General features: G+C 47.2%; 1 protein-coding gene across 14 annotated transcripts in view; it reads left to right on the top strand.

Moving 5' to 3' along the window:
- The window catches only part of LOC130706597 (dihydropyrimidinase-like), a 115,039-nt gene that overhangs the window by 55,558 nt on the left and 46,339 nt on the right, over nt 1–13,142 (top strand). For 7 of the 14 annotated variants that reach the window (XR_009006789.1, XR_009006797.1, XR_009006793.1 and 4 more), the window contains exons 2-3: nt 4,704–4,777; nt 8,846–8,929. The exons of 3 other annotated variants lie outside the window; for them this stretch is intronic. Coding sequence is in view for 2 of the 11 variants with exons in the window: in XM_057539251.1 (XP_057395234.1) it covers nt 4,704–4,757 (54 nt within the window). In the remaining 9 variants the exon portion in view is untranslated. Of the gene's footprint in view, nt 1–3,939; nt 3,995–4,703; nt 4,778–8,845; nt 8,930–13,142 lie in introns of those variants that run through there. 4 more of the 14 variants (XR_009006794.1, XM_057539251.1, XM_057539252.1 and 1 more) reach the window with 2 other exon arrangements.

Here is a 13,142-nt window from a genome sequence, read left to right as displayed (position 1 = left end):
AATTTCCTTTCTGGTTCATTAGAAACTTTACTTTTCAATAATAATATAGGGAGTCTGGCTCGCCATAAAAAATAAAAATATTCTCCTTAGTTTCCAGGTAATGGGTATTTTCAGTGTACTGATTTGAAATAGAATTGAAACATAAAGTACTTGAAATTTTGAGTAGTTTAAAGTTGGAAACTGTATAATTTTTATTTAAATATATGCCCGTTTAATGGACCAGTTTAAAAAAAAAAACCTCCCTCCAAGGCTGTTAATCACAAATGAAAAAATGATATATTTTATCTAGGCTATGGCTTTTATTAAGTTTTTACTCGGTAGTACATCAGGAAAAGATACTCATGGAGGATGTGCTAGTGATAGCTAACTCATGGAGAGAAACTTGAAAAAAGTTTGTTTTTTAAACTGGCAAATATGATCCTTTCGGATGAGTCATTTTAGGGCTATGGTAAATGGTGTATCAGATATTTAAATTGATGGGTTCCTAAGTTGTATCACCTGTGGTTCCATCTCTGGCCTTAGTGGCTGTCACCTGTGGAGAAGGAATTTGTATGCCACGTGTTCCCTGGACCACTGTGGGAGGAAGGGGCTGGTGAACCTTGTTTGGAATCAGTGGCAGTTTCGATAACCTCAGAAGCCACTTAACGCTGTGGCGTAGACCTAGGGTCCCCACATGCTCGTTTCAGTAGCATCTCATTACTTGGGGTGTTCGAGACCCAACAGAGGGTTTCTCTGGAGCTTAGGAGCAAGCAGTGACATTGCTGCTTGGATGATGCAGGAGCGACCTGCTGCCTTGAGACATAAGACCAGGTGCCACCTGCAGTTGTCAAGGTTGTAATTAGTTTTTATTTTAACATTTATAAATCCTCAGGCAGCCAAAGAGCTTGCTAAAGTGAAGCTAAATACACTCTTCCTCGGAGTGGTGAATTGGTGGGAGAAGTGGCAGAATGAACCATGTGTGTGTACGTATGTTTGTGTGTCTTAAGGGAGGCTGGTTGGGTAGAGAGACCTGCCGAAGGAATTAAAAACCACTGTCAATAGCTGTAAGAGAGGCACAGATTGGATTAGGTGACAATCCAGTTACGTGGGGTTGAGCTATTTCTTACTTGTTACCATGCAGAACGGATATTCTCCACTTTGGATTTCTGAGCATGTGAGCAATCAGGAAATACAAAGCCATCTGCCCTGACCCAGTTGAACCCCAGTTGAAACGATTGCCTTCACGGGTCGGAGGTGTTTTGTGTTCTAGGATATTGCTGTGCAGCCACCGTTAGAACCAGCAGCACTTCACCTGCCTCTGAGGCCTTCCCAGGTCCTGGTTCCTGTTAATACAGTTCTAAGGAATGGCTGGTAGGATTTTGATTTAAAGGCGAGTAGAGATAATAAAGGGAATCTGATTAGCATGCGAAAATAATTCAGTAATTTGATTCAGGTCAAAGAAAGTAATTTTAATATAAACTTCTATTATGGAAGAAAATATTTTAAGAACTGTTAAGTATTTTAATGTCTCAGATTTGGCTGATGTAAGAACAATAATATGTTTCTATAGACATCTGTTCAAATGTTTGGAGATGATCAAAATTAAGGATTTGTCATATAGCTTTACGTTTGCTGTGTCTTTGATGATTAGAAACTTGAGAATAAGGACATTGCTATACACTAAAAGTATAATAATACAACATAAAAAAAAAGAAAAATATGGCTGTGTAATGTCATCAAGCTGGCTAGCTGCTGTGTGTCTGGGATTCTTAGGCTTCTCTGCAACGTTGTGTTAACTCATGGAAGTTTTCTTTTTTTAATTAATTAATTTTTGGCTGTGTTGGGTCTTCATTGCGGCACTGAGGCTACGGGCTTTCTCTAGTTGCGACCAGCGTGGGTTACTCTTTGTTGTGGTGCGCGGACTTCTCATTGAGGTGCCTTCTCTTGTTTCGGAGCATGGGCTCTAGGCGCAAGGGCTTCAGTAGCTGCGGTGCGTGGGCTTAGTTGCTCCGCGGCATGTGGGATCTTCCTGGACTAGGGATCGAACCCGTGTTCCCTGTATTGGCAGGCGGACTCTTAACCACAACTCCACCAGGGAAGTCTCGATTCACGGAAGTTCTGATAAGAAAACCTGTGAGCCTTGACATTTCAGAGCACATCCTTTTCTATGGTGTGAACCATGCTGTCATTGCGAGGGGTTAAAAAAATTGGGGGACTGAAAGAGGATATGTTGACTAGAGTTTAGTTAAGGTATGTATAAGAGAGTTTAAGGGAGCAAACGCCAAATTACTCTTTGCTTTCTTAAAGTGACAAGGAACATTTCTGAAAAATATTTTTTCTGGCATAGAACACAGTAGAATTGACAGATCTCAGAGTCAATTCCCTATTAGAGGTAAGTCAAATGACCTATTTTGAACTATGGTACAAGGTTAACAAACATAATATTGATTTTCCAGTTTAGAAGAATAAATTTTGGATCATAATTATTTACTATTCTTTTGTCATGATGAACTACTGATCTAGTTTAAGAAACCTGACAACCTGATCTTTGGGAGACTTGCATCGCTATGGACTGATTTCACTTGTTCTTCTTCTAAGTGATAGGATTCATTCGTTGGAAGATAGGCTGCATGTTTGCCTAGGGAAAGTTCCTTTTCCTCATGAATATTGCTGCAAGGTGAAGCAGGAGTGGGGAGATACATCCTGCAGGCTATTGCGCATTTGAGCATGAAAAGGACATATGTTGTATCTTAATCACCATCCCAATTCCCTAGGGATGAGACTGGCTTCCCCACCCTCCCAAGGCCTCCTTCCCAACCCCCAGCATCAGCATGCCCAGAGCCTTCATGAGCATCTTCTTCCATTTTCTTAGATGGAGGTGATGCCGAATGACTTCTGGGTTGACTTGCGTGGATTTGGCCAGCCAAAGAGGTGTCCTTCCTCCTTCACTACTTCCTGTGGGATCCATCCCCCTGAGGTCTTCCACTGTTATTCCATTTCCCAGGTGTAAGAGGGACTGAAGTGGGAGGATGGCAGTGAGAATGAAAAGGTGACACTGCACACAAAGAACACTTTCAGGACTCAATGGTTGTTTGATTCTATGTGGAGTAATAAGAAATGGGAGTGTGAAGGACTGGGGTATTGACAAGTGACTTCAACACAACGGGGAATTGTTGGTTCACATCATTGCATTTCAGGCGAGGTTAGATCCAGATGAGGCTGTGCCATCAGGATCAGCCTGTCTTCATGTTTCCGCTCTGTCTTCCCAGTGTCAGCTTGATGCTCAGGCAGGAATCTGCTTGGTAGCTCCATGTCCAAGGTCGACCTTCCTAATCACAGTGGTAGAGAGAATGCTTTCCTCTATTTGGACTTTGGTCCTTATTACCCTGAAGCACTAAGCATGTATTTATTTGTTTATTCCCTCAACTCAAGCTCCAAGAAAGCAGAGACTTCCTCTTTCTTTTTTGTTGTTATTCCTACTTCCTAATCCCCAGAGCCCAGGGATGGTCCTGGAAGACAGTGGGTTCTCAATACATATTTGTTGGCTAAGTAAAAAGGTGAATGATTCTCTTTCCCCAAACAACCAGCAAGATCCCCAGATCTGACTTCCACAGTTTTGTCTGTGTTGTGACTGCTCTTATCCAGCTACTGTGACAGGAAAGGTTGGCCCTCATGACCAGTGGTGGAGCCAGGAAGTGATTGCAACTTGATCCTTGACCAGGTGCTTTGACTGCATCACTTTGACAAGAAAGCAAAATGCACAATCCATTTAGGTAATTAGTTTAACATCTATTATGAAAAGCACTAGCTTTCAGGCTCTTACTGGCTTTCACTATATCCATAAATTTGACTTAATGAGTCCATTTTTCTTTTCTTTCTTCAGAACTGTTTATCTGATCCAAAACACCTTCCAGTGGATTTTCTATATGTAAAACCTGTTTTTTAAATTAGTAGATAAAACTACTGCCTTCAGAATTTTGCCTCGAAAGCAACAGGATGCTTTCAACAATCTAATGTAAATGCAAACCACTGCATTCTTAACTAAAAGCCATTCTCCTGGGTATGGTGTGTGCTGCTGTTCACCAATCTCTGCTAGATGCTGCCTGAGGTCCCCCTTGCTTCTACACCCTCACACATTCCCCCTGCAGCTCTGATGCTGCTGGAAGGTCCGGAAGTTCCTGCACTGTATTCTAACTGGATCTGTGCTCTTACTACAGACTTGGGGTCCCTACCAATCCACAGCTGCATGGTGTTTGCAGGCAAGTGGGGGGAGAATGGTCCACTTACGTGTGTTACCTGCCCTCTGCCTACAAGGTGAAACTCAGGGCTGACGGGGTCCCTCTGAGTTTCAGAGTTTGGTGAAACAGATATTCTAGAGTTTCTTCCTGGTTCTCCTTCTCCCTGGGCAGGCCACACACATGTGCTTTGCCTGACAGAGCCCAGAGCCCATGGCTGTTTTGGATTCTGGTTTGATTCCTTAGAAAAGGCCAGGAATCTGGTTCATGTCAGTGTTCTCCAACATTTCTATCCTTCTCCTACTCAGTAAAAAGTTTTCTGAGCATGAAGATCCAGTGTGTATATTTATGCATTTGCAAATTAAATGCATGTACTATGGTTCTGTAATTTATATGCAAGACAAAGATTATACAGATATAGGAATTTTAAAAGAATGAGATGAGGAGGAATGCAAATGGAAGTTCTAACATTTTCTTCCTGCATTCTAGCATACTGTCTTGTCCACTCTGACTGGCGGGCTTCCCCATCAAGAAGTCTCTTAGTGAAACTCCATGCCGCTCAGGTGAGGGGGTGTGTGGGGACATGGGGGCAAAGCAGGGATGGTACTTCCAGGAACTGGATTTTGTGTACTTTTGCCTTCAACTCTCGAAATCTGCATGGATGACCTTGAATTGCAGGTGGATTCAAGATTCAGAGAGTTAATGTTTTTCATGATGGAGTTCTATCCAGAGAGGTGGATGTGGATCACACTACATTGCATTGTTTTTCCTGGAAGTTTCTTTCTCTTGTTATTCTTTTCCTTTTAAGCCATGCTATGATGAAAAATAACAGACTGTTATCAAAGAAGGGTAGTATACTCTTAAATACTTTAAGTGGCAAAACGAATTTTTTTTTTTTTTTTTTTTTTTTTTTTTGCTAAAACAGTAATACGTGCCATAACCTCGTGGTGGTGGAAATAATTTACACTAGGTTTATCATCTGGATGATCTATGAAAAGGATTCTTTCACACAGGTTATATGATGTAGCAGAGGAAGCATTTGGTCTGCGTCAGTTGTGGAAAGCGAATATCTGTATGGTTTGGGGAATCCCTCTCTGTCTCAGGGTCCCCATTTGTTCATTAGGTGACCAGACTACAGAAGAGGCCACAGTCATTTTTTGGTAATGACTTTCCTTCATCATCCTCCTTCTCCTGTTCCCTCCCCACTCCTGCTCTCCTCCTTCTCCTCTTCTTCTTCCTCACCTAATCTCCTTCATCTGAAGTCCGCAGTAAGTCCCCAGACAGACAATGAAGGAGGGCTCTAGGGTGTAGGGTGGTGAAAGGCAGGGTCATCTAGGAGTAAATAGAGGGAAGGAGCAGCACCCATCACTTTGGCCAAGTTGTAGTTCCTCCTTCAATTATGGACAAATCTTTTAGGTGGTATCCTGGCCATGGCCAGCAGACCCTAGACCTGCCTGTCCTTCTTGATCTACTCTTTGCAAATCCTTTCATCAGATAGCTTTGGAGGAGTCCTTCCAGTTTTAATAGACTAAAATTTATGTACTTATTTGTGGGGCAAATGTATCTCAGCTGCCTACCTGAAGTCCCCACCTTTTTTCTTCTACTGGGAAAGTCCAAGGAAATGTAATGGTTTTTCCAGAAACTGTTTGTGCCGGTTGTTCTGTTTACCCTCATGTTCCATTCCATGAGGGATGAGAATGGCCATAGAGCCTAATTTATAAACCGCATATCCTATGCATCCCTTATATAAAATTATTCTAGCCCACAAATCTTAAAAAAAGAATGTTAATGCATCCCATCCAGAGGACCAGCTGAAGCACACACACACACACAAATGCTTAGACCAAAGAGCTGTGTCACTCAAATTTCTTGTTATCAGGATGAGATGAGGCAACTGTGTTTTCCTATGAAAGATGCCAGTATTTCCTAAGTCCTCATATATTTTGTTGGGAATTACATTATTTTATAATGCCTCTTACTAGAATTTAGTTTTATCTCAAACACATAGTTTAGAAATATTGGCTTAAACTTCCAAGAAGAGAGTGTCATTTTCATGAATGTGAGATGTTGTAGTTGTGGGTATCTATAGGAAAACAACGAGCTAGTCTAGTTAGTAAATACTATTGATTGGCTATTAGAGGACATCTGTGGCTACTTTCCCAAGTTCTGTGATTCAGTAACATAAGAAAATGTCACAAAGGGAGCACATTTCAAAAAATTAATAGCTATGATTTTGTAAAATATTTTACAGCCTGAATATTTGTTTTTCTTAATTAAAGAAAATACACAGGGCCCTCACATCAGCTCACTCCTCTCTTTTGAGAGAAAGGACCATGACACTGTTACCCCACAGAGTGACCTGAGAGACTTAACCAGACATAATACTTGACATCTGTACATTATCCAGTTTTTACCATGTAAAGGGCAACAGAATTTATGACCAATGAGAAATATGTAGTCTCAACTGAGTGCAAAATTTGGAAAGTATTAGGCAGACAGTGAGACCTCTATTATTATTATAATAGAAATGCTGATTAAAGATATACTTTCTTTAACAGATGTTAAAATGCCAATTCCCAAGCGATATGAGGTAATATATATTTCAAGCACCAATTAAGTGACATATTTTCTAAGATTTCAAAATTCTTTTAAGCAATGTATCCTTTTTGTAGCCCTATAATAAATAAATAAAATATAAATTTCCTGAGTCTTGGAAAATGCACATTTCTTATTAATTATATAAAATATGAATTCTTCTAAATGGTTCAGAAGTTTAAGTTATCACAGGTGAACATTAGGATTTTTTCACGTTCTAGAGACATGCATACCATACAACCATCTTGACTGTACTACTGTATTTTAAAAGGAGTAAAATAAACAATATCATTTAATATTAGGCAGTTAAGTACAAATATGCCAGATAATGTAGTAGAGATATTGCCAAAAATCTGTCACATTTGTGAATAAGCTTCGTGTGTCTGATAAGGTGGCTCACTTCATTGAAAAATAAAGCAAACCTCACAAACCTGACACAAGCTATTCTGTGCGAAATCCCACGCCATCTGCACAGCTAGGAAGTAGGGGTTAGATGCCTCTTTGCTGGTTCATTTCACCATGGATCCCACTTGCTGTAGGCCTCTCTACATCATGTTTCCAAAGGAGAGAAGTCACTTTGAGTGCAGGAACTTGTCCCCAGCAAAACAAAGCATGTGACCCCCTGATGCCATTTGACTGAACGATATTTAAAATTGGACAAAGATTTTTCCCTCATTAGATGCTGGCAGAGTTTTACTTCTTTTCAAAGTCTGTCATTCTTTCAACTGTGAGTCAGAGCTCAAGCTAACTAAAACCTGTGAAGGAAAGGATTTTGCGGGTTTTCATGGGGAATCTGTAATTCTTCTTTTTCAGAAGTAATTAAAAACTACACAAGAATTTTCTCTGGGGGCACTGGTACTGAACTCCTCCTGCACCTTCAGTTTGCTACATGGCTTGGGATCCACTCAGAGCCGGCTGGTGGCTCAGGCTCATTTGAGTGGGTGTCAGGCTGTTGTTTGAAGGGTCTCTGTGGTCTCGCTGGGGCGCTGGGCGCCTGTGTGTGGACTGCATGGAACTGTGTGCAGGTCCCTTGCGATTTCTCTTCTCAGCGAGGGCTCTGTATAAGGCTCCTGTGAGAGGTCTCTGTGAAGTCTATGTATTATCTCTGAGAGGTCCCTGTGTGGGGTGAGTGTGGGTCCCCGTGTGGGGTGAGTGTGGGTCCCCGTGTAGGGTGAGTGTGGGTCCCCGTGTGGGGTGAGTGCGGGTCCCCGTGCGGAACCAGTGTGGGTCGCCATGTGGAATCAGTGTGGGTCCCCATGTGGGGTGAGTGTGGGTCCCCGTGTGGGGTGAGTGTGGGTCCCCGTGTGGGATGAGTGCGGGTCCCCGTGCGGAACCAGTGTGGGTCGCCATGTGGAATCAGTGTGTGTCCCCATGTGGGGGGAGTGTGGGTCCCCGTGTGGGGTGAGTGTGGGTCCCCCTGTGGGGACTCTTAGTGGGGGGCCCTCCATTGCTGGCCTTTCTGCACCTCACAGAAGGAGAAGGGCAAAGGGACTTGCAGCTTCTTGTTTCTTGCTGCTCTGTCAGTGTCCCTCTGTGTCACTTCTCCCGACAGGTGCCTTGGGCGTCCAGCACCCTCAAACCCAGCACTCACCTCTTGGTGCCCCTGAGAGGACCCGGCAGCAGTCAGGCTCAGGGGCCCCGCTCTGTGCCAGCCTCTGCTGAGCTCTGGAGGTTGTGCTGTGCTCTGGGTCCCAGCCCCTCCCAGGGCCCCTGGCTGTGCCCCCAGTGCGGTGTCGGCCCCGGAGGAGGGGCCCAGAGGTGAGACCTGGCTCCAGGGAGAAAGCACAGCACAAGCAGGCCTGTGGCCGCTCCCCCTCAGCAGGTCCTGGTCCCGCATGTTGGGGTCCTGACAGGCATAGGGCAGGGCCATTCAAGCTGTCACCTGGATCAGGGGACCCTCCTGGAGCAGGACTCTGCAGCACGGGAGTGACTGTGACACAGAGCCCCGGATTGCTCTGTGGAATTGCTCCTGTCTCCCTGGTTTCCCGTGTGGACGGGCCGGGGAGGAAAGCTGACGGCACCCTCGTTCTCCGCAGGTCACTTCCAGCCCGCTGGGTGACACATCCTGTCTGCTGGCCTCTTCCCCCTCCAGGCTCTGGGGTGAGCAAGGCTGACAGCAGGTGAGACTTGCTACGACCCCAGCACAATCCCTGAGCCTGTGAAGTCCCACTTGTCCCCTGGGGGCCTCCTTGGGCCACGCGTGTAGGTAAAGGTCACAGACTGCGAGTCTGTCGTGAGCTCGCAGTCCTGTGAAAGTTGATTAAATACATTGTGGGGAAGTGAACCTTCCTTGCTTGGGGGCTCCACGGCCTCTGGGAGCCTGGCCCTCCGTGGAGGAGCTCCAGGGGCCTTCCCTCTGTCTGGGCTCTGGGAGCTGGAGTAGGGGGAGAGTCTGGGCTGGGGCCACCATAAGCCACTGGCCCCTGACTTCTTTTCTCTGGGCCTGTACACGGTGGTGGGACGCCAGGGGCTCCTTGGTCACTGCGCCATTTATGGGCGCCTCTGCCACTTGCCTCCTTCCCCTGCATCCCACCCTGGGGCACATGACAGACAGTGAGGTGACTGCACACACAGTCACACCCCTGCTCGTTCCCCAGGGGGCGGTGAGCACTGTGAGTAGGGCTGTCCTCTCCTCCGGGGCAGGGGTGGACGGCCCTCGGTGGCCTCCATGCTCGTCACCTCACACCCTCAGACCTGGGAGTGCGCGGTCCTCCTCCTCACCGCTGCTCCAGAGTGTGAGAAGGACAGAGGACGGGTGACGCTCCCGGCCCACCTCAATCCCAGCTCCATCGGGGAGAGAAGGAGCTTCCAGGGCAGGCATCATCTATCCCCACCAAGACATGGGGGCAAGGTTTCTGCCACGTCTGGACTCTGGGCTCCCTCCTTATTCTGACATGTGAACTTGTCTCTGACACTTTCTGGAGCCTGAGGGGAATTTCAGCCTCTGCAGACCCCTCCCCTACAGTCCCACAAGTTCAGGGTAGAGAGAGAGCAGGAGAGGACTGAGCCGGTTCCTGAGAAGGGGGAGGTCTTTAGGTTTAGTTCACCTTGACACGTCCTGAATGCTGTTGCTTGTTTCTGTAATGCTGCTATTGTGGAAACTTAAATGCAGTGAGGGAATTGAGGTGAGGATGGGTATTCCATGCTGGGATCAACCTCCCTCCATGGCCCCATCCCATCTGGAAGCCAAAGCAGGCACCTGGGAAGAGTGGACCCTGATCCCTTCCCTTCCCCCCAGCAGGGCACAGACAGAGGCCACCACCTCTCATGAGAAGAAACATTTATTTTGGGAAACAAAAATTGTGGTAGGAAGAAGCCATTAACACATAGACAATGTGTTAACATGAGAAGAAACAGGTTTTCTTTTTATGAACTGCACTTGTTCTTGCACTGCTTTCCTACCGGGAGAGGCATGAGAAGCACGCTCTGGTTGACCAGAGGGAACACAGATGGCGCAGGTGGCCTGAGTCACCTGCCACCCTTGGTCTGTGCTGGCAGGGTCTGACTGGGGACTCCAGTTCCCTGGGTGGGAAGGCCAACTTGTCGCCCCTGCCTCTGGTATGCTTGCTGTTGTTAAGGTAGCTGTGGTCCTTGCGGGTGGCTTGGTGACTGTAGGCTGTATCTTTCAACACTCTTCTCTGTTCTGAAGAGGAGAGAACCCTGTGGTAGTGGGAATGCCCCTCTGCTGGGGCCGGGAGCTGTTCTGGGTGCTGATTTAACTCTGAGGCACAGAGTCCTTGGTGAAGCCCCAGTTTGTCTACTAGGGCCTGTCCAACAGCTGTTCCAATCGCCCGAGGATCAATAGCCCTGCTCTCTACAACAGATTTGCCTTTGATTGGCTCCTGGTGGTGAGCAGTGGCTGATACAGGCTTGCCTTTTTGAAGGGATTCTTCTGTTCCTTTGCCTTTTTTATTGCGGCTAAGATACTGCAGAAAGCGCCTTGTCCATTTTTTGCTTTCTGGTGAAAGCTCTCTCTTCTCTGGCGAGAGCTGGGGGTGTTTGCTCCCAAGGGACTCTCCTCTTTCCCTGACCTGAGAAGCGTGGCTCATCCCACTTGCTTGAGAAGCCTTTAGTGCTGAAGACCTTTCTTCATACTCTCCCGGTTTGGGCCTCCAATCGTCCTCCCTCTCATCAGTTGGGGCAAACATCTTGCTCTGGCTGTTCATTTCTTCATCCTCTTCTGGTTTGAGCCTCTCACAGACCTCCCCATCATCAGTTGAGGCAAACTGGCCCTTACACGGGTCCCTAACCTTTGCTTTCCTGGGTTCCTGTTGTCCCTGGTTGCTTCTCGTTTCTTCGTGTTCTCCTGGTTGCAGTCTCCTAACGCTCCTGCACTCCTCAGCTGGGGCAAGCGTCTCGCTCTGGCTTCTTGTTTCTTCATGCTGTCCTGGTTGGGGCTTCGTGAAACCCCTCCACTCCTCAGCTGATGCGAGCACCTCCGTCTGGCCCTTCATTTCTTCATGCTCTTTCGGTTGGGGCCCCTTAAAGTCCCTCCGCTCCTCAGTTGGGGCAGACATCTTGCTCTGGCTGTTCATTTCTTCATCCTCTTCTGGTTTGAGCCTCTCACAGACCACCCCCTCATCAGCTGAGGAAAACTGGCCCTTACATGGGTCCCTAATTTTTGGTTTCCTGGGTTCCTCTTGTCCCTGGCTGCTCCTCATTTCTTCATGCTTTCCAGGTTGGAGCCTCTTAGCGCCCCTCCGCTCCTCGGTTGGGACAGACATCTCGCTCTGGCTCTTGAATGAGTCCGTACGTGTTGGGTTTCTGAACTCCCGCGGCCCCCGGCTGCTCCGTTCACTCGCGTTGAGGTCACATGGCACCGCCTGGAACGCGGGCGCGTCCTCACTGGCACGTTCCCTCTGGGAACCGGAAAGAGACCTATGAGAAGCCAAGGTGTCTGCAGGAAGGAGCACATCCGCGTGAGAGTCTTGAAGGAGCTCCCCAGTGGCACGGCCTTGAGCCACCTGTGTTTTAAGGCATGGCTCCTTTGGATGTTGGGCAACTGACTTTGTTGGTAGTGACAGGGTTTTCCTAGCGGCTGGAAACCCCAAGACAGTCCCATTCTCCCAGCTTCTGCCCATGAGGTTGACTGTGGGCATCTGATAAGGCAGTCTGCCCTCCTGTCCAGTCAGAGGGGCCTCTGAGGGCCCATAGCTGTCACCAGGTGAAGTCTTTCCCAGGGCCCTCTGGATTTCTGTATGCTCAGGTGAGGGAACAGGGAGGGGACTCACCAGGGTGGGAACTGTTGCTTTTGTTATCACTTTCATTCCCTGATGGGGCTGAGGTTTTCCCAAGAACTTATTAGCAAAGTTGGCTTTTGAGTGTGCCCCAGATTGCCAGGTGGCAGAGGGGGAAAAGGTGGACCTTGGAGAGGACAAGGGTTGAGCCCCACATGGCTTGAGATTTATGGGCTCAAAGGCCTGTTTGGGTAGGCCCCACCTGTGCCTTACCCGCCACCTTATAATATGTGCTTCCAGCATCTGCCGAATGCTTGGACTGAGGAAGGAAAGCATACGGGAGGAGTTTACACAGGGTTTCCAAGACTTCAAGGGTGCTAGATTTCTGATTTCCTCGTGAGGGTGGGGCTTAGGAAAAACACAGTTGGCAGCAAGGCAGGATTGACACACAATCACAGGGATCAAACCTTGATTAATCTGCGTCGACTTTGTGCTCAAATGGGCTTTCAAGATTTCTTCTAGATGTTTCTTCTCTGGGCTACTGGGTAAACAGTTTCCAGAGTCACTCATCAAGGGCCTCATCAGGTATCTTTCAGACTCCTTTTCAGAGTTTCTTTGCAGAAACTTCCCTGGGAGCCTGGCCCTGGAGGAAGCTTTTGAGATCCTCCTCAGACATGGCCTTAGACCCTTGCCGAAATCCTTCCCTGGTTGAAATTGCATTTGACCCTTCCTATGGGATCTCCTAGGGCGCCTGGACCTTATCTTCTGTGGGTCCAGTCTCCTTTTGCCTGTAAAAGCAGAGGGCTGCCAGGGTCCCTGCTTGCCCTGTGCCTGATAAGTCCTTAAAACTTGGCACTGAGAGGAACTCAGTTCCAGAGACAGAGACAGGTGGATACTGAGGCACAGGCCCCTCTTGGTTTGATCTTTGATGAGCCTCTTTTGAAGATGTTGCTTCTGGAGATCAGGGCCAATTAAGTCCTCATGATGAATAGAAACTGACCTTTGGGCCTGAGAGCGCCCCCTCTCTTGGGGAAGGTTGAGACTGAGTTGGCTAAAGCCTTTCTGAGATCTTTTGACCACAGAGGATGAAGGCTTCCCACTTTTCAGTTGCTTCTGCAACAAGGGGCATTTCAGACATTGAGTTTCAGTTGGGATA

The sequence above is a fragment of the Balaenoptera acutorostrata genome, assembly GCF_949987535.1.
Source record: "Balaenoptera acutorostrata chromosome 6 unlocalized genomic scaffold, mBalAcu1.1 SUPER_6_unloc_2, whole genome shotgun sequence".
Taxonomy (NCBI): domain Eukaryota; kingdom Metazoa; phylum Chordata; class Mammalia; order Artiodactyla; family Balaenopteridae; genus Balaenoptera; species Balaenoptera acutorostrata.
Note: the sequence above shows the minus strand (reverse complement) of the source record. Positions and strands in the feature narration are given on the sequence as shown.